At 39.1% G+C, this 20,407-nt stretch overlaps 1 protein-coding gene across 1 annotated transcript in view; it reads right to left on the reverse strand.

The window, feature by feature from the left end:
* The window catches only part of actr2b (actin related protein 2b), a 21,169-nt gene extending 2,667 nt beyond the window's left edge, over positions 1-18,502 (reverse strand). Inside the window, exons 1-8 of the mRNA XM_017690691.2 lie at positions 18,351-18,502; positions 14,300-14,410; positions 7,676-7,891; positions 4,631-4,703; positions 4,296-4,432; positions 3,911-4,060; positions 2,745-2,890; positions 1,883-2,015 (exon numbers count right to left, since the gene is read on the reverse strand). Of these exons, the coding sequence (XP_017546180.1) occupies positions 1,883-2,015; positions 2,745-2,890; positions 3,911-4,060; positions 4,296-4,432; positions 4,631-4,703; positions 7,676-7,891; positions 14,300-14,410; positions 18,351-18,398 (1,014 nt within the window). The 5' untranslated portion in view covers positions 18,399-18,502. The remainder of the gene's footprint in view (positions 1-1,882; positions 2,016-2,744; positions 2,891-3,910; positions 4,061-4,295; positions 4,433-4,630; positions 4,704-7,675; positions 7,892-14,299; positions 14,411-18,350) is intronic.
* Positions 18,503-20,407: the final 1,905 nt, after the last annotated feature.

The raw sequence follows: 20,407 nt of genomic DNA on the forward strand, positions 1-20,407 counted from the left end.
AAAATACTACTTAAACCTTTGTTGATACATACACATCCAGTATGCCTGCTGCTTGATATTAATGCCCATTTACAATTTAAAGAAGCGCAGGGAATAAACTAATGCAAATGATCCTTTTTTAAAGCAAAATGGATAAATACTATGTCTGTGAAACTTTGTTAAAATCAGGTATATGCGTACAGTACCATTCTAAACACTGTACATATGAATGGCAAATATGTGCTAGCTGTAGAAGTCATGCTGCTGCAGTGCTCATGTCACACAGAGGTACTGTGTGTGAAACAAGCCTAAAGGTTCGCAGACTCAAAATCCAGCTTAAAACAAGAATGTTCCTGATGGGTGACTGGCAGCATTGTGTTAACCAGATTGCTCACTAGGGGTGGAAAAAAATGCACACACACTGCAATTCTCTTCTACGATTCTGCACCTATCCTCCAAACAGCTATGATTCCATTTACTTCCTGTACAAACTGCAAGTGATAAAAATGCAATAAAAATTCTATTTTTGTTGCAGCTTGTTTACATCACACTTACGTTTAGGCAATAAAAATGCTTGTAATAAAATTTCCTCCAAAAAATGTTTTGGTATATTGATTGGGGGGAAAAAAAGGTTTATGTTTCCATCTATAATCCATCTTGCAACTTTTATACATTTAGCTATGATTTCCCCACAACCTACTCATAAAAACATTTTGTTTATTTTACATTTGCAAATGCTATTTTTTTCCCCATTGGAACCACATGGGAGATCATGTTTCTCTCTCTCTCTCTCTCTCAACATTTTCTAAGCCACTTATCCTCCCAGGTCGTGGGGTCATTGGGCGGAAGGTAGGAAACACCTTGGACAGGTCCATCACAGGGCAGACACACAGACATACACACACTCCCACACAAATTCACACCTTGCGGGAAATTCAGTATCTTCAATTGGCCTGACTTCACATCTTTGGACTGAGGTAGAAAACCCATGCACACATGGGGAGGACATGCAAACTCCACACAGAAAGGTCCCTGGCCACACAGCCAGGGATCAAACCCAAGCCCTTCCTGCTGTGAGGCGATAGTTCTACTGGTCCACCGTGCCACCCTAAAGCTGTTTCAGCACTTTCTAGCTAGCCTAAACATCTCTCTTTAAGAGTGAAATGGTGTCAGCATTCCTTTCAAAAACACTTGCCTCCCCCTCAGGCCAGCTCCATCTCTCCACTGTACTGTCTGTGATTATTATAAAAAAGTAAAAGTAAAATCTGCCACATGACAGCAAATTTATGCATAAATATGCTCTTTTCTCCCCAATGAGGTTTTTGCAACATTTCAGGCATCATTAAACAATTTTGCAGTTATCTTTCTGCAAGAACGTAATTAATGCTAGAAGTGGACTTTCACCTAGGCTCATGCATAATGCACATAATGCTCATTTAATAACGTCAACAGTACTAAACATCTGATGAACTGTAAACATTACAGGTTACATTACATACAACGTGGCATAAGGGAAATCTAGTAAAAATGAACATGACTGTTGGTTTAGGATAATATTAATCACTCCTATAACACAAGAATAACCACTTTGCTCGGTTTTCCATGTAATATTTTAATAATAAGTTTTAAGATATAAATGGCCTAGTGACTGTGAAACAAAGATGTAGACCTATAGATGTCACGTGCACAATGGGCAGGCTAAACTCAAATTCAATCAAGCTAAATCTACTTTTGGGGGGAAAAAAAAAAAATCATTGTGTAGGCTACAGAAATCAAAAAATAAAAAATAAAAAAGATTAATTTTAATTTAGCATCTTGGTGCCAAAATCAAAATCAAATTGAGGGGTGCCTAAAATGCTTCCACCCTACTGCTCACACGTGTTTATGAATTGAGCATACTCACTGAGAGCTTGTCGACATCGCCTTTAAGCACACGCTCTAGATAGAGCTGCTTGAGTTCTCTCTCCAGTCGAGAGGGCAGGCCAGGGTACATGGTGGAACCTCCTGAGAGTACAATGTGTTTATAAAACTCAGCCCTGAGGGACAGAAGTGCAGAGAGATGAGAAAAAGATTAATATCACAAGAATGAAGTTCTATATAGTGAAAGGAAAAAGTCTGGTGTTCTTGTTATATGATTAAAAACAAGTAATGAAACAAAAGACCTGCATTAACACCTTAAACTCTAAGGGTCTGTTTATGGGCCCACACTTTTACCTTGCACTCTCATTGCTACCTAATTGCTATGAAACTAATATGTTAACAAAAAAAAATTACAGTACTTACTAACTAAGAAGTCTTGCACCTACAGTTTAAAGGGCAAGGTCAGACGTTATCTCATAAAGAGAACCAACAGAAATTTTGGGCTAAATTTGGGTGGACATTTGGGTCCACATTTTCCAACAAAAAATCTCGTTAGCCCATGTTTGGCCCTACGGGACTATTTAAGGGGTTAAATAAAATGGGTTTAAAATGAGTTAAATAAGGCGTATTTAAATATGAATAAGAACCAGTAGAGCAACATTTAAAAATGCTACCAAAAACTTTGAATGCCACTATTTTTATTCAATATTTTACATCCTGCACTGCACTACATCTAGTTTTGCTCTCTTTCTAATGGAAAATGCACTTAGTGTTCTAGAAGTACTGACCATATATAAAAACATATCCACAGAATATTCCGAAAAGCATATTGACTTAAGTTATCAGGATAACGATGACTATTGTCATATAGCACAGCCCTGGTCGAGTTTGAGGTTTATGGTCACCTGGTGTCAATATCTGCTGCCTGAATGGTGTTGAAGAGCAGCTCGGCCACTCCTACTCCTTCCACGTTAATCAGGTGGGGCTGGAACAGAGCCTCTGGTGCCTCAAACCTCTCCCCTCCGACCTTTATCACTCTGCCATCAGGAAGCTACAGAAAGATGAAAGGGGCTGGATCAGAGTTTGATTTCTATTGCTGACCAAAGACAGCAAGCCTCTGTTGGACTTTGGAGTAAGAGGAAAATCACTCCAAAGTGGAATCATCAGTGGAACATAACATCTGCTCATTTCTTTCTCTTGTAGAAAGTGCACATGCTATTTGGCTCTGACCTGTCCTGAGACTTGCCTCAGTAATCAAATTCTCTTTCATGACTGGTCAGTTGCTGAGTGGTGGGTCTGAGTGGTATCCCAGAATCTAACTGTGATGAGTAAGAAGAAGATGGCGGAGAGGTGCGTGGGTGCATAAAGAGCCCATTGAGGGTGTCTAGAAGCGGAAACACCCAGCGGCCCAGCTGGGTAAGGACTGAGGCCACACAGGAAATGATGTTACATGCTAGTTAGGCACCTCCGACGCCACACTGCCTCCTTGTTTCAACGCCTGATGGTTTTTTTTGTTTTTTTTTCGCCCCCTCATGCCCTCTTACAAAAAACATGCTGGAAAGAAAAGCAGGACCTTCAGCGGAAAGTTCTACCCCTATACTTTACATGGTCATAGGAAAGGAAGCAACGATTGGTCAGCAACCTTCTCCCTTCACAGTAGCCCACCCTATACCCCACCTTTCACCACTGAGCATGTAACGCTGGCCCTTACAGATAACCACCAATCAGACAGCAGCGGAGGAAACCAGTGCAAGGGACACAAGCCTGTAAACTGAGAAATTTCCCTGCTGAGAGTTTCCAATGTTTCTCAGGTAACAAAATAGGTATACACCACTGGGCAAACTGGTAAACCACTCCCCAAAAACTCTTCCACTAAACTCTAACTTTTTTAGTTGCATTATCTCACATGAGCTTTATTTTACAGCTAAAGAGGTTTTTTTTTTTTGCCTTAAAATATAGCTCTGCTACGGAGCCGCAATAGGGCAGTAAAAGAGCCACACGCAGCTCCGGAGCTGTATGTTGGCAACTCCTGCCCTAAACCAATTCATTGTGGGAGGTTATGAGGACTGACCGTGTAGGACTCCACCAGTACAGTGGTCTCCAGAGCAAGCTTCTGTTCTTGCTCAATATTGTAGCCCACGTAGCACAGCTTCTCCTTCATCATACGTACAGTTTCAAAATCTGCTGAGTGGTTGAAGGCGTAGCCTCGCAGCAGTAGCAGCTAGGGAAGAGCAAGAGAAAGACATCACTTGACTAACTGCCAAATTTCACTCAACTAACAATTGTATTGCTAACACAAACTAATTGCTTCTGACATGCTGAACATCTTAACACAACTACTGCATGGCTCATAAACTACTAACATAGCAGTAACAGCTGCTGACAGTTCTACATCATAATATAAAACACAACACAATCAGACAAACAACTGCAAGTAGCAGGTCAGAGGGGAGCACCTTTATAAGATACCGAGTGATGTCTCTGCCTGCGATGTCCAACCTGCGTGTGAGATGAGGAAGAGAGAAGCCCTCGTATACAGGACAAATGTGGGTGACACCATCACCTGAATCCACCACCACCCCTGTCAGGAGACCTGAGTTTCAAAACAAACAACGTCAATCAAGAGCAAAGAAATAATTATACTGGAAACCACATAAGAGTGTATGTTTACATATGTTTGTGAGTATTTGTATATAAACATGTTGAACATTGAGGTGGAACAGAACGCTTCATCAAGTATATCTATATACAGCATAAACTAAATAAGAAGTAGCAGGTTCCAGTAGAATACCTTGGGCATACAATGTAAGCACAGCCTGAATGGCGATGTAAACTCCTGAGAACTGGTAGGTCTCAAACATAACCTAGAAGAAAACACAACATAATGGAAATAAATCACATATGCATATAAGAAAATAACAATGTGAGAAGTACCAAATTGTCATCAGCTTCAGATGATAAAAAAATAGCATGTTTTGAGTGACATATGGACAGAAATTCCAGTGAAGAGTACAAAGATAATATGTTTAACACTAACGACATCCTAATATGACAGAAATAAAAATGTTTGAATGTATGTGCAAATGTTTGTAATTGATCTGTCAACAGAAACCTAAATCTGCAAGAGAGAAACACTTTAACCAGAGTATTCTATATATAGTTTACCCCAACTATTCATGCTAATAAAGACATTAGTAATTTTTAAAATTTTGTTTACACTGTCAGGTACAGGCATAAAACCGTACAGCAATGGTGTTGCATAACAATAGTCAATGGGTGCAGATTTCAATAACTAGGCTGATCATGAAGCCACATTCATGTCATGTGGAGCATAGCCCTTTCTGAGGTTTATGCTCGTAACATTGCTGCTCCTGCCATACTTTCAGTTTCACTCGGCCACAAACGGCATGTTGTCTCAGAAACGCCTCAGTGACCTTTAATGGGACATAAATGATAAGAAGTAAACGCATGTTCCTTGACTTAGCTAAAACAGCAATGAACAAAACTTCTGTTCTGCATTTCAGGCCATAATCTTGAAATATAGTGGTCATGTGAAAAATAAGTTAGATTTAAAGTACTTTTCATGCTAGACAGAAAATGTACCAGCTGATTTTACCAGTTAAGCATTGGCATCATCTGGCGATACAGATGTGTGTGTGTAACACCAAGTTCATCTAGCTACTGGATGCTGATTATGGTAGTAATTTGACTCCGTACACAATAACTGTAAACCCCCCTACACTCTGAAATGTACAAAAGGACTGAACTACTTATACTGTATTAACCATATTAACAAATCCGCTTTCCCAACTACATCAGACCAACAGTTCAGCAGCATATCGTGAACTGTTATTTCAGGTCTCTATTATGTTTTGTTGATGTAAATAAGTAAAAATATGTGAACACGTTTTTTTTTTAATGAAACAAACTTTTATATAGCAATTTTCTGCACATTTTAGTGTACAATTTCTGTTTATTTGCTGATTTTAACATTAGTCAAAAAACAAATTACAAAATGTGCCGCACCTTTCGCACAGGCCACATCTTATGTTTCATTTTTTGTGTTCAATTTAGCAAATAAGCAATAATCATGCATTAAAATGTGAATAAGTGTGTTCTTATTTTCACTTAGAAAATCAATAAAATGTCACTCAAACTGTAACAGACTGTAATGCACACAATAATCTAAATGAATAATTTGAAGTTTCTCAACAGGTCTTGGTTTATTTTTGGTAATCACTAAAAAAACAAAGGTAATAGTGTGATGTTTTTCATAGTCATGAGTTTAAGATGTTTATAACACTTTGTGAACAGCAGAATTATCAAAATAAAGCACATCTGACAGACTGGATGTAAGGCAGAAGGAGAGGGCATTATTACCAATGCTCAGAAATATTTTTTATAGAACTGAAAGGAGTTTGTCAACAGTCACACCTCTACACACCTAAGCAAGGATCAACGGTTAAAAAGGAACTCAACCAATTTTTGTAACATGCAATATTGACACATAACTTCCTCCATTATCTGTAAGGAATTTGTTACAGATCTCATCTGCAGCATGACTAATGTTTGTAGTCTTACACAAATTTTACATCCAACATGATTACAATTTTCAACGCCTTGTTGGGTTTTCACCAAAAGAATAAAATTCACCATCTTGAGCAGTTGTAAAAAGGAACAGGGGAAAAAAGGAAATAATAATCAGTTAAAATAAAATGTTTCATGAATGACAACTCAGATCTCACCATTTCAGAAAATTGCCATCTTTTGGCTTTTACCAACACTTCCACACATTTAATGATGCACTTAAAGAGGATTATGACATTTGACCAAGTTGGAAGTGCTATTACAGGGGATTTTCAAACTTTCTTCATGATTAAATGGTTAAAATGTGCACAAAGTCATTCAGAGTGGTTAGTGGTGTTAGGATAAAGGGATAAAGCGTTTAATGCCTTTAAAAAGTTCTCTCACAGAAAGTTTTTGCCAGAAATGGTTATAAATTAAGATATTGTCTTACAATAATTTTGAGAGATTTTGGCCCAAAGTATTTATTTTCAATCTATTCATGGTGGAGAAGTACACGTAGGGCATTGCAAGGCAAAATAGTACCCAAGTAACATTTTTTTTGCCATCATCAACATTCCATATAAATCTCACTGTTCACTGTTGTTATGGATAGTAAATAAACCAAATACAATGTCTATAATTCTCCAGTAAATCTACCATTCAGTAAACACAGCAGGCAGATTTGCTACTTGCCAAATAATGGGAAATGAGCTGGTAATGAAAAGTCTCACCCTAATGCTGTTTTTCCCCCCTCTGGCCCACAATATTCACACATTGCCTGCTTTTCATCCAATTCAGCAACAGATCGAAGCACAAAGCATCTGTACCCCCCACTTACCCTAAAGATGAACACTGGCACAGGCAGTAATGAACTATGTCCGGCACACAGCAGTAGCTCATCATAAGCGCTGATGAACTGACAGCTCTGACTGCTTTGTAAAGGGAATTAACTGTTCACCATTACACTTCCTATATTCTACCAATATTGAACAAAATATGATATCTGAGGGTGAGCAATATGGTAAAATGACAAAAAAAAATGTATATATATATATATATATATATATATATATATATATATATATATATATATATATATACAGAGAGCGAGAGAGAGCGAGAGAGAGATGTTGGTGTATAAGCACCAAAGCAGAAACTTTATGGTTCCATCAACTTAAAGCAAAGCGCCACCTTTAATAAAAATTATCATAAACATGTCACATGCTTCACGAAAGTGGAGCAAAAGTTGAGTCTAAAAAGAATTACACACCTCTATGATCTTCTCACGATTCTTGGTGGGGTTCATTGGGGGCTCTGTAAGGAGAATCTTGCAGTTGCGCGAGTCAATGTTGAGTTTTTCCGGACCGAAGGTATAATCCCACAGGTGCTTCATGTCATCCCAGTTTCGGACGATGCCGTTTTCCATAGGGTAGTTCACCTCCAGCATTGAGCGCAGTTCACTCGCCTCGTCCCCTACCATCAGGTCCTAAAAGGTCACACATCGAAGGTTCTGTTAGGTAACCCTAATAGAAAATGCTTACAGATGCTACTAAACACACCAGAGTTCATTCGGCACCCTTTACAGAATGTCCAAGTGACAGCGCAGCTGCCACTCTGGATAGCATATGCAGCATGTCCAAAAAGATGCACACAGCACTGGAGATTCTGCATCACAAACCTGCCAGTATCTTCCACCATCCACATTCTTGGTGACTTATGAACAGACAGATGCTCCACAGTGGCTAAGAGTGAGCACAAGCATAGTGCACGCAGCCACTGAGATGAGATGGATGGACAGATGGACCCCCCCCTAAAGGTCATTTATCATCAGTAGCAAATACAGCATGAATAGAACACAAACTCTTCATGCACTGAACATTTTCACGGACAACCACATACATCTTAAGCATTTTCTACTCTTACCTCAGGAGGTTCTACTGACTTCTTTTTATACTTCACCAAGTGACAAGTGAAACCGTGATCTAATGGCTGATATCTCTCAGCAACCCCCCTCTAATTCTCTTGAGAATGCTAATAGTGCTAATTGGTGTATACCCTCATGGCCAGGTCTGAAATAAAAGCTGCCAGGCTCTGCATCTGTTAGCATTTCTAAACCCTTCCTGTGCATTTCCACACTTGGTTAATCCAAAATGACCTACAAACATGTCCTTTCCCACCAACCAAAAGGTAAACCACAGAAACTTGAGAAAAGTCCATGAAAGCTTACCACTTCATTGCAACAGTCACGCTTCCACTTTGAGTGAACCAATGTCTTACAATCCCCTTCCATCCACTTAACATCCATACATTACACTGTGTGCACAATTATTAGGCAAGTGAGTCTTTTGACCATATTATCATTTTTAGGCATATTTTCTAACTCCAAGCTGGATAAACTTGAATGCTTAATGGATTTAAGCATAGCATGTGATGTGTATCTGTGTAATGAGGGAGGGTGTGGCCTAAGGAGGTCAACATCCTATATCAAGGTGTGTATAATTATTAGGCAGCTTTTTTCTTTAGGCAAAATGGGCCAAAAAAGAGATTGAACTGACTCTGAAAAGTTAAAAATTACCAAAAGTCTCTCAGAGGGATGCAGAACTCTTGAAATTGCTAAGATATTGGGGCGTGATCACAGAACCATCAAACGTTTTGTTGCAAATAGTCAACAGGGTCGCAAGAAACGTGCTGAGAAAAAAGACGCAAATTAACTGCCAAGGATTTGAGAAGAATCAAGCGGGAAGCTACCAGGAACCCATTATCTTCCAGTTCTGTCATATTCCAGAACTGCAACCTAGCTGGAGTATCAAAAAGTACAAGATGTTCAGCGCTCAGAGACATGGCCAAGGTATGGAAGGCTGAAACCCGACCACCACTGAACAAGACACATAAGCTGAAGTGTCTAGACTGGTCCAAGAAGATCTGAAGACAGATTTTTCAAAGGTTTTATGGACTGATTAAATGACAGTGACTCTTGACAGACCAGATGGATGGGCCCGTGGCTGGATCAGTAACGGGACAGAGCTCCACTTCGAGTCAGACGCCAGCAAGGTGGAGATGGGGTACTGGTATGGGCTGGTATTATTAAAGATGAGCTGGTTGGAGATTTTCACGTTGAAGATGTGCTCAAAATCAACTCCCAAGCCTACTGCTAGTTTTAGAAGACACTTTCTTTAAGCAGTGGTACAGGAAGAATCTGCATCTTTCAAAAAGACAATGATTTTTATGCAGGGCAATGCTCCAGTACATGCATCCAAGTACTCCTCTGCATGGCCCGCCAGTAAAGGCATTAAAGATGAAAAACTTATGACATGGCCCCCTTCCTCACCTGACCTGAACCTAATTGAGAACTTGTGGGCAATTCTTAAACGGGAGATTTACAGTGAAGGAAAACAGTACAGCTCTCTGAACAGTGTCTGGGAGGCTGTAGTTGCTGCTGCACAAAAAATTGATCGTCAACAGATCAAGAAACTGACAGACTCCATGAATGGAAGGCTTATCACTGTTATTGAAAAGAAGGGTGACTATATTGGTCACTATTTATTTTTTTATTTCTCAGAAATGTTCATTGGAAAGCTTTGAGTTGTTTGTTTATAATTCTCACTTGAACAGATGAAAATAAAAAGTGAGATGGGAAAATGTGTTTTTCATTTAGCTGCGTAATAATTCTGCACGATTATAGTTGCCCAATAAATGTGCACATATAGATATTCTCCTAAGAAAGCCAAAACTTCTGTTTTGCTTACTTAAACATGCTTGTTTGAGGTTTATTAACATTTTGGATTAACCGAGAGCACTGTAGTTGGTCATTAATGAAAATAATCCTGCACACAGTGTATACTACATATTAGTCATATCACCTACACGGCACCTCATGCTGTAAAGTGAATGTAAACTAAACTCCCAATACTTAAAACCATGCCTGTAGCACAGTTTAGCTCTATAAAGACCATGGATAAATAAGGTACCACAAACGTCAGAACAAGCCTTACCTAGTCCATCTGGTGACCAGACATTTTAACTTTAGACTCCAACTGTTAGAATGCCTCCTTTACACACGCACACCCTCCCCATCACTTCCAATCAGATTCCAATTTGAAGAATGTCCCACCCTATAGAATCTGTCCTGCAAACATGTCTCCATCGTGAAAACATATTTGGCTTACTTTAAATCAGGGGTTGTGAACTGAGGGCTGAAGTCCAGCACAGTCTGCTGATTTCTCAGCTATTAAATAACTGCTAAACCTGTCAAATAACTGCCCAGTTGAGTTAGGCGTGTTTGAGCAGGAAAACCACCAAACTGTGTAGGAATCCAGCCCTCCAGGACCTTTCCAGTAGATTTATTAACCTGCTCCCACTTTACATGGATATTTAAGGGAATTAATTTGACATTATCCTTTAAAAAGTATCCTGGATTAATTAGACTGGCTCAGTGAATGGGACTTTAACATTTGAATTCCTGTCTTGTTTTGAACATGCCCTTCAGACATCCCTCAATGAGGTGTGCTGATTCCACAGCAGTAGCTACAGTCCCTCCCCAACCCCCAGTCAAATTACATATTTTGTTGATTTCTAAGTAAAAATAACATCCTCTACAAAGAACACAAAGAATATTACATTTCTATACAAATTTTAGTGCCCTGTTATATTAGCTGAGTTTAACAAAGTTTGCACAAAACAACTTTATATCTGATGTTTCCTCCAATATGTTAAATTTAGCAAATAATCAATAATTGTGTATTAAAATGTGCAGAAGTGTGTTCTCTGTAGAAAATGTGTCAACTTATTTTCTCTCTGAACATCAACAATGCATGTCATTTGACCAGCGGGACACAAACATTTGCATATGGCACAAGAATCCAGGCGATATTATTTTACCTACAATTGAAGGCTAAGCTTCATCAAGCCTGTACATGGCTGTGGAAACTATACAATGGCATGCACTGGCTCTCCTGATGTTCCTCCAAGAGTGGATGTCTATTAATTCCATTTCGCTGATGTGCTAGACTACACTTGACAAACTGTATCCATTCCATGCACTACATATAGACGTATCTATCCTAAAAAGTCAGCGAGCACGAGTACTGTGTGTGCTTTGGCACTGAAGGAGCACCAGTCGGGCAGCACCATGTGTTTTCAATAACACCCTGCTTAAAATTCATTTGTCTGACTTGCTTCCTGGGTACGGCACAGTCAGATCTGAGCTACAGCAACTTAACCCATGCTGGAAAAATGCCCTACATAAAAGTGATCTGAATCATAACCCTATGTTATAGTGCACTGAGACTAATATTTAGCTAGCTAGCAGATACACACACACACACACACATCCCACCAATTTCTTAAAATGTCTGCATACATATGCTTTGTTTGCACTGATGCAAGGAAAGTTGTTCAGATTAATCTGACATGAAATGATTCCCTCTAGGGAAACTTAATGAGTCAGAATTGTTCACATTGGTGGTGATACGAACCAGACATCCAAAAAGTTTAATGTCTCTAAAAGCTCCCTCACAGACGGTACGTTATTATATGAAATGGTAATGAATAAACTGCCTGATGTCCGAGACATTGTTTTATGCCAGTTTTAAGAAGGTTTAGGCTTAAAAAGCATTTTTAAATCTATTCATGGTGGACTGGTACATGCAGGTTGTTGTACACAAAATAGTCCATAGAGAAAACTTCTCAGACTCCTCAGACACTATTTTATCATCAACAACACTACAAACATAACTTGTGTGCTTACACATGTAAAATCACTGGTCATTTTGAATAGCAAATAAAATGAGTGAGCATTTAAGTTGTAAAATTTTTGACCTCTGGTTCCTATAGACACTACTGTAAACAATTTCAAGTCAAACTGCCCTGAATGACTTTGGTTCTATCTTGACCATTGAATTATGCAGAAATACAACATTATACTGTCCAAGCCTTCACTGATTACCCACCCAACCCCACAGATAAGACAACAAGAAAACAGTTCATGAGTTGGGCAAAATGCAGACATTTAAACATCTCCTTCCATCTTGAGGCCAACTTCTGCTAAACCTATTTCAGAACAGAGAAGAGGAACTTGGGCTATGGGGTTTGATGAGACTTTGAAGCAGAGCCATGTTCTGTGAAAGACATTTGCAATTTTAAAACGGCAGCCAGTTTCACAGAAGATTTCTCTTTGTTAATAAACAGACAAATACAATGTTGTAAGAAGTTTTGGATGAGAAAGATTGAGAGAATCCCAAGAAAACCAGAACATGTTAGAAACATACATCCACTGCAAACAAAACAAAATCAAACTAAATTTAAATAAATAAAAATCAATGGCACGCAAAGCAAACATGGCACAGGTGAGATGATTTCCAAGGTGAGATGAACCATAAGAAAAAAAGACAAACAGCAAATGAATTAGCTGAAAACTCAATTCCTTAGTGGTTTTCTTGTTTGGGGAGAGTGCATAGTGCATCACACTTTCCTTGACAGGCGATCAGTGCAAACGCAGACATCAGTCTGCACTTACCATCTTTTTGTTATTCTACCTCAACATGTGAAGACCACAGGAGAGAGAGTATAAAGAGGAAGAGTCAGGAGGAAGGTCAAAAGCTGGGACAGAGAAAGAACTGTCTGTAGAAGAGATTATCTGATCCTGAAACATTAACCGTCATTTGCACAAAGCTGCTGGCTGAATGCCAAACTGAATTACCCAAATACAGTCTCTGGATTGATCATGCATTAATGTACAGCCTCAAAGGGGAATATAAAAAATAGTAATGACAAACAACAAGTTATGGCTGCAATCCAAACAAATGGGCATCATGATGGTAGCAGAACAGCTCGTCTTTCTTGTGGCAGAGCACAAAAGATAAAGCTACGTAACTTTTTTCATAAATTGAATCAGTTAACTTTACTGTATCATAAACTATGATGTGTGCCGCTGTAAGCCACCCTGGAAAGCCTGAAATAATAAATTAAACGTCAGAAATGTTGGGTCGGATTTTGCGGGTGCTTTTTGGACCACGTCATACATCGTATTAACGTCACACACACAAAAAAGATCCAACTTGATGTTTAGATCTCAAATGCGAAATCAATATTATATTGATGAAGATATGATGACAATAGTAGATCATTTGACTGAGTTATCTTTGAACACTATCAATGCACTCTCAATCATCAGATTAATTCGCTTGGAAAACGGACCCAAAGCACCACAGATGTTAAAAAATGTTCTCTTGTCTCTAAATCCCCATAGCATAGCTTTGAACAAGCAACTATAAAAATGTAGAGATTATAGAAAATATAAGGCAGACCACCATAAAAAGGCTGTCGAAATGATGGTACCTTTTTATAGCCTTTTTTGTTTATATAGGGTCTTGGTTGGTTAATGCCAGGATTTTTTTTTAAGTATGAGGTATGCGCTCTTTAATAAGCCTTACAAAAACTGGTTAGCATTAAAAGCAAAATGCTAAACTGGTACTATTTTAGGAACCTGCTTTCTCTTCCTGCATTCTCATGGGGTAAAATAAAAGGCATCAGATTTGGTGTGGAGGCTCCACTACACGAGGGAATTTTTTTTTTGTCCAAAAAAATTTGTAGTTGGTGTGAACAGACTTTAATGCTCACTGCACATCAAATGACATTCTGCTCTCATGACTTAATTTGGCTGAGCTTCCCAAATGAATCTGAGCATAAAGATGAGTCTTAAGTGGCAGAGTGAGCATCACACTGAACACTCTCTCTTCCAATGAAGATGATCTCAATGCTAAACTGCTTTGGGAAACCAGCTCATAATGTTTCTTGCATCATTTCTCAAGCTTCAAGATACCCATGATGACTGGAAAAAAACTGAATACATCAGTAAAGTGGGGAGAGGAAAGGATGTGGAACATCTTGAACTCACCTTAATCTCAATGTTGCCAACTTTAGCTGTGGAGCGAATGATGGGCCTGCCCACCAGGGCAGGGAAGATGTGCTCTGGAAAGTTGGAACCTGCATAGCCACACTTCACAAACTACATCAAAGACAGAGAAAGAGTGGGAGAGAAAAGGAAACATCAACATGCACATCTTGAGATAAGCAAACTGTGTAGGTGGAAAAGTATGCATATACATATTATGTATATGAAATGAAAGGTAACTGGCTTTTACAAAAGCATTCTAGCACCTTCTGCAGAACATTAGATACAAATTCTGGATAATTTTAATTGTGCTCAACACAGAGGGTGGAGATCACTTTGTGAAACATGATCTTAATAATGATCATGGATGGCTTTTAAAACTGCAGGGGCTATTATTTCAGATTTATTTAAGCATAATATCGCTGTCGGTCAAACCTTGAATATCTTTTTCTTTCTTTTTACATAATTTGTAAAGCACCTGGCGCCCTTTACATCATGAAAAAAATTGACACAAATGGTCCAAACTTACTTGGAAAAAATATTTTTACACTGATTTCCATGAGATACAAGGGTTAGTTCTGACAGTGATTGTATGAAAACCACATGCAGCTGTATAATCAAATACTAGTTCGAAAAAATAAATAAATAAATTGGGAGTTATATTAGGCACAAAAATTATACATCTTGGACAATGACATACATTATGTATCTTTATCCTGTAACTCATCAATCTCTATCAAGTACCTTTGCATTTATTTACACAAAATGCTTCCACAGGAAGAATTAAATCAATCAAATGTTGACGCTTTGTGTCATTCTCAGCAAACTGAGAATTAACTGTAATAATACCATGACCTAATCTCTAGGGGAAAAGGCTCAATGACTTGTAATAGTGGAACCCAATAGTGGAACCTATTTTGGTGCAATATAGAGCCATTTTTAAGGAACCACATACCACCAAGTTTCCAACACAGAGAAGAACAATTTAACAATTCAAAGAACCATTTATGCATTCCAACGCTTATTTGAATGTTTAAGGTTCAATATATAAAACTATTGCCTTTAATAAAGAACCACTGGCGAACAACTTTTAACGGTGTAAGGACGCCTGACCATTTGACAAGAATGAGTGGGATCTGAAGTGCACAAGCCACACATTCACTTCAGAGGCACTTTCTGAACAGCAGAAAGATATATGGGATGTATAAATGCACCTTCATGATCTGATTCCAAAGTTCAGGCAACAGTCCCAAACAGAAATCTGATATATGGACATACAGTATATGTATAGATTTCACAAAAGCTCAGGTATATGTTTCAAAATATATGTACATATATAACGTACATATAAGTATCAAATATTGGACACATATGCTAAATATATGGACTATGCCCATGTTTGATAGGTGAGTGATCAGATACAAGCATTACATATGGATCACATATACACTGCCTGCCTGATCTACACTATATTTCCAAAACGTTTTCACTCACCCATCCAAATCATTGAATTCAATCACTTCAGTGTTTCAATCACTTCCATGGCCACATGTGTATAAAACCAAGCACCTAGGCCTGCAGACTGCTTCTACAAACATTAGTGAAAGAATGCGTCACTCTCAGGAGCTCAGTGAATTCCACCATGGTACTCTGATAGGATGACACCTGTGCAACAGGTCCAGTCGTAAGAAATTTCCTTGCTACTAAATATTCCACAGTCAACTGTCAGTGGTATTTTAACAAAGTGGAAGCGACTGGGAACGACAGCAACTCGTAAACTAAAACCTCAGCGGATGCTGAGGCGCATAGTGTGCAGAGGTCAGCAACTTTCTGCAGAGTCAATCACTACAGGCCTCCAAACTTCATGTGGCCTTCAGATTAGCTCAAGAACAGCATAGAGAGCTTCATGGAATGAGTTTCTATGGCCAAGCAGCTGAATCCAAGCCTTACATCACTAAGCGCAATGCAAAGCATCAAATGCAGTGGTGGAAAGCGCCACCACTGGACTCTAGAGAAGTGGAGACTGGTTCTCTGGAATGACGAATCACGCTTCTCTGTCTGGCTGAAGCTGTTATAGCTGCAAAGGGCGGGCCAACATCATATTAAACCCTATGGATTAAGAATGGGATGTCACTTAATTTCATATGCGTGTGAAGGTAGATGAGCGAATACTTTGGGAAATATAGTGTATGTTGGATATGAACACTTTAAGCAAGGAAATTATGAAAAATACCAGTAACATACATACAATACAAAACAGTATAATATTTACCATGCAGCTACCATATGAGTGACAGATGCCACCCATATATGAATGTTTTCTACCATATCTCTTTTGTCGGAAGAAAACCTTGTATCTTTTGTATCATTTTTCAGTATTTGACATAATTTGAACATACCTATTGTGTGTAATTTTACATTGTGTGTAAATTTCATGAAGAATGGACCAAAAGAAACAGCACAATATTACTCGAAAAAAAAATCTGATTCCACTGACTTACATTAAAAGTAAAATAAGGTTTCTGCTTCTCCTGTAAAGTTACCATTGTGGAGAAACAAGGTTTTCTTCCAACAACAGTGATATATTGTTATGCAATAAATTAAATATTTGCATACATGTTGATGGCCAATTTGAATTAATTGCCACATATATCCATAGTTGTATAGAAAAAGGAAAGGGAAATCTATATGTGCTAACATATGTCATATACTTGAAACCCATATAACGCCATATATTAAATTTCCGTGTGGGGTGACAAAGCAGGCTGCCTTACATGGTCATTCGAGTTGGGTCACACGCATCTAGTCTAAGGCTCTGTGGCTTTTAAGGCCGATCTCACTTCCTCCTGATTCACCGGCTGATAAGTGCCTCTGCTCCACCACTGCACTTCCTCTCCAGGGTAGGAAAGTGTGCTTTAACTAGGAGCCCAGATTAGAAGAAATTCAAACTGTAACGCATCTGCTGCTTTCATCGTATTCCAAGTTTCATGGCAAATGGTCGCAGCAAATGGACAGCTGAAAATAAAACGCTTGTGTCAATCAGTATAACACGACTGAACAGCCTCACCAGCTATTTAAATGTAAAGTCCCCATATGAGTGGACAAAACCACATTTCCATTCAAACACAAAGCAAAGCAACCTACAGAGAAACTGGACAATGACACACCTACTTACTCCTGAGACTCAGCAGCAGCAAACTAGCAGCTACAATGGAGGGAGCTAAGGAAGTAGCGACAAGCTCCTTGTTCACATTTTTCCGTCCCACCTTAAATGGTAGAGAATTACATTTTAACTGCTGCGCCGTTTAAGGTGGAACGGAAAAAATCAAACAAGAAGCTGACTTTAGACTCAACTATATGGTGGCATTCGAGTTTAATGGCTTGGTTGTAGGAGGTTATATGGTTTAAGAGAAGATTTAGCTGGACAATTCTAACAGACCAAACACTACAACACCGCATTAATATCGCTCATTTCTGATTTTCTACGGCACAGCTGACACATCAGCCAGCTTACCGACTGCTAACGTTAGCTAGGAGAGTTCGCCCAGTTACACCACTAAAGACCTAACTAGCAGCCTCTTTTCCTTTTTTGAGACATTGAAACACTTGATAAAACTATTTTCGAGCATACGTCTTATTAAACCTGATCGTTTCACTCACTATGTCATCATTCAAACTCAAGCAGGGGGAGGAAGTTGGCGCTAACGAAGACTAGCTCCGAGTTATCTTGCTAATGTTGAGCATGAATGGAGAAACAAAGCAGAAAGGCAGGCGTGCAGGGTCAAATGGCACCGCTTTAAAACTGCACCACATGCATAATTCGCGGCCTAAGACGCGTAAGAATATTTCTTCAATGTTTCTAAGCATCTGTCTCTCTCACATCTTCCACTGTGTACCCGCTTAGCTTAGCTTAGCTGCGCTGCGCTTTGACAGCAGGCTCACTAGCTGGCTAACTTCCTGTCAGCGCCTCGTCTTTAGCGAATGTTGTTCTGTTCTGGCTCAAAAATTCCACAACAGCAGAAATCTGGATGTGATTTAAGGTGTGTAGACCTACCCCAGTGCCGTTATCACAAACCACCACTTTCCTTCCTTGGCTGTCCATTTTTTTCCAAACCCTTCAACCGACAGACCCCGAACAACTTTCTCACTCAGCGGAGCCCGACCAGAACAGCGGGCTTCAACTTCCTGTACCTCGAGAGGACCATGAGAGAGCCGCGTCCTCCTCAGCCCGGCGAGCACGTTACAACACACCGGCCTCCCCTGCACTGTCAGTCAGCCAAATCAGCATAAAACCACTAATAAGACTTAAAAACCAACGCTGCTAAATCTGTCCTTTAGCTGCGTCTTACAGCATTTATGAGGACTGATTTTATCAGTTTAATTTAGCTTTAATTGTAAGCCGCTTATCCTTCTGGGTCGCGAGGGGGGGGCAGGAGCCTGTCCCAGGTCATTTGGACGGGCCTGTATACAAATATATTTTAAGGTTATTTACATTTAAATGTATGACGCACAAATGCATAGTACTATGCAAAAGTTTGGGCAACCCTGGCTAATTCACAGGTTTTGTCGATTTTTTAAGTGTAAATAAGTAAAAACCCAAGAACACACTTCTGCCTATTTTATTACACCGTTACTGTTCTTTTGCTGAATTTAACATATTGAGGGAGAAATAATAAAAAATGTAGCCTGTGCAAATGTTATTGCACATTTTATATTTTCTGTTTTTTTGCTTATCAGAATTGCTCCGTTTTCCTCCCATGGTCCAAAGACATGCAGTCTGGTCAATTGGACACGCTAAATTGCCCCTAAGTGTGAATCTGTGTGTGAGTGCATATGTCTGTCTGTCTGCCCTGAGACGGACTGGCGGCCTGTCCAGGGTGTATCCTGCCTTCCGTCCTATGACCGCTGGCATAGGCTCCAGCTCCCGCTGCGATCCAGAAGGATGAGCGGTTTAGAAAGTTTGTGTGTGTGTGTGTGTGTGTGTGTGTGTGTGTGTGTGTGTGTGTGTGTGTGTGTGTGTTTCAAAATGTTAAACCCAGCAAACAAATAGAAATTATCCACTAAAATGTGCAGGAAAATGTCATATTTTGTGTGCTCTCTGTGGAGGATGTGTTCATGTATTGTAATTTGACTAGGGGTGTTTAAACTTTTGCACAAGACTGTATGCATAAATATAAGAATTAAATTATATGTTAACAACAAAAATTCACACTTTGATATGAAAAACACAAAGCATTAGTTGTTGTGTGTGTTTTAGTAAAAGGTAACTCTTTAGGTCATTAAGGATGCCTGATTCCGCTCATTAATATAATTAACTAAAGCTCGTCCTGTGCTGCATCAGGTGTGCAGAAACCTTATTGTGGGCCTGCTTTTGCTTTAATTGAGACCAGTCATGTAAGCATGGGGTCCTGAATCAAGTCTTGTAGCAAGATTGGCCTAGTCACTGTCTTCTGTTTTTTTTTTCAGATACATAAAATATGTTTTGTTTTGTCTTGTTTTGTTTTGTTTGCATGTTAATGGGCTATTATTCCTTTATATTTTGATTAAACATCTACAACTACCGAGACACCAACTAAGGTTTCATATAGAACTAATACAATTTGATTATATATGAAAAGAATCGTCTGGCAATAAAACCCAACATACAAAATGTAAACGTAATGGCCGATAAAAATGTTTTTAAATCTTGGATGCTTTGCCTTAATAATGACTTCACAAAATAACTTTTAGGTTGCCAAGGTCCATCAGGAAGCTACCTGGCATGGCTTCACAGCATTAATCCCCAGAGATGTAAGGAACTTACTGGATGCTTTTACTTTGTTCGAGCTCTAGGGGACTGAGCTACAGTCATTTTTTGCCTCAGGTGACACTTTTCTGATCCTTAGGTCTCATTTGACCTGCCTGGCTTTCCTGAATGGTGGTTTCTTCAAACTGTTCAACAGTCTCTGTGTTTACAGACACTTGCAAGGTTCCTGTGACTGGCCAAAAAATCTAACTTTGATTTTTTGAATAAGGGCAGGCTGTCTGTTGGGTGTACATTGTTTTTGTTCCCTTCATTCAGACAAACTTTTTAAAATATTCAAAAATACACATGCGCCAATATTATGAGGC

Source organism: Pygocentrus nattereri, chromosome 5 (genome assembly GCF_015220715.1).
Source record: "Pygocentrus nattereri isolate fPygNat1 chromosome 5, fPygNat1.pri, whole genome shotgun sequence".
Classification (NCBI taxonomy): domain Eukaryota; kingdom Metazoa; phylum Chordata; class Actinopteri; order Characiformes; family Serrasalmidae; genus Pygocentrus; species Pygocentrus nattereri.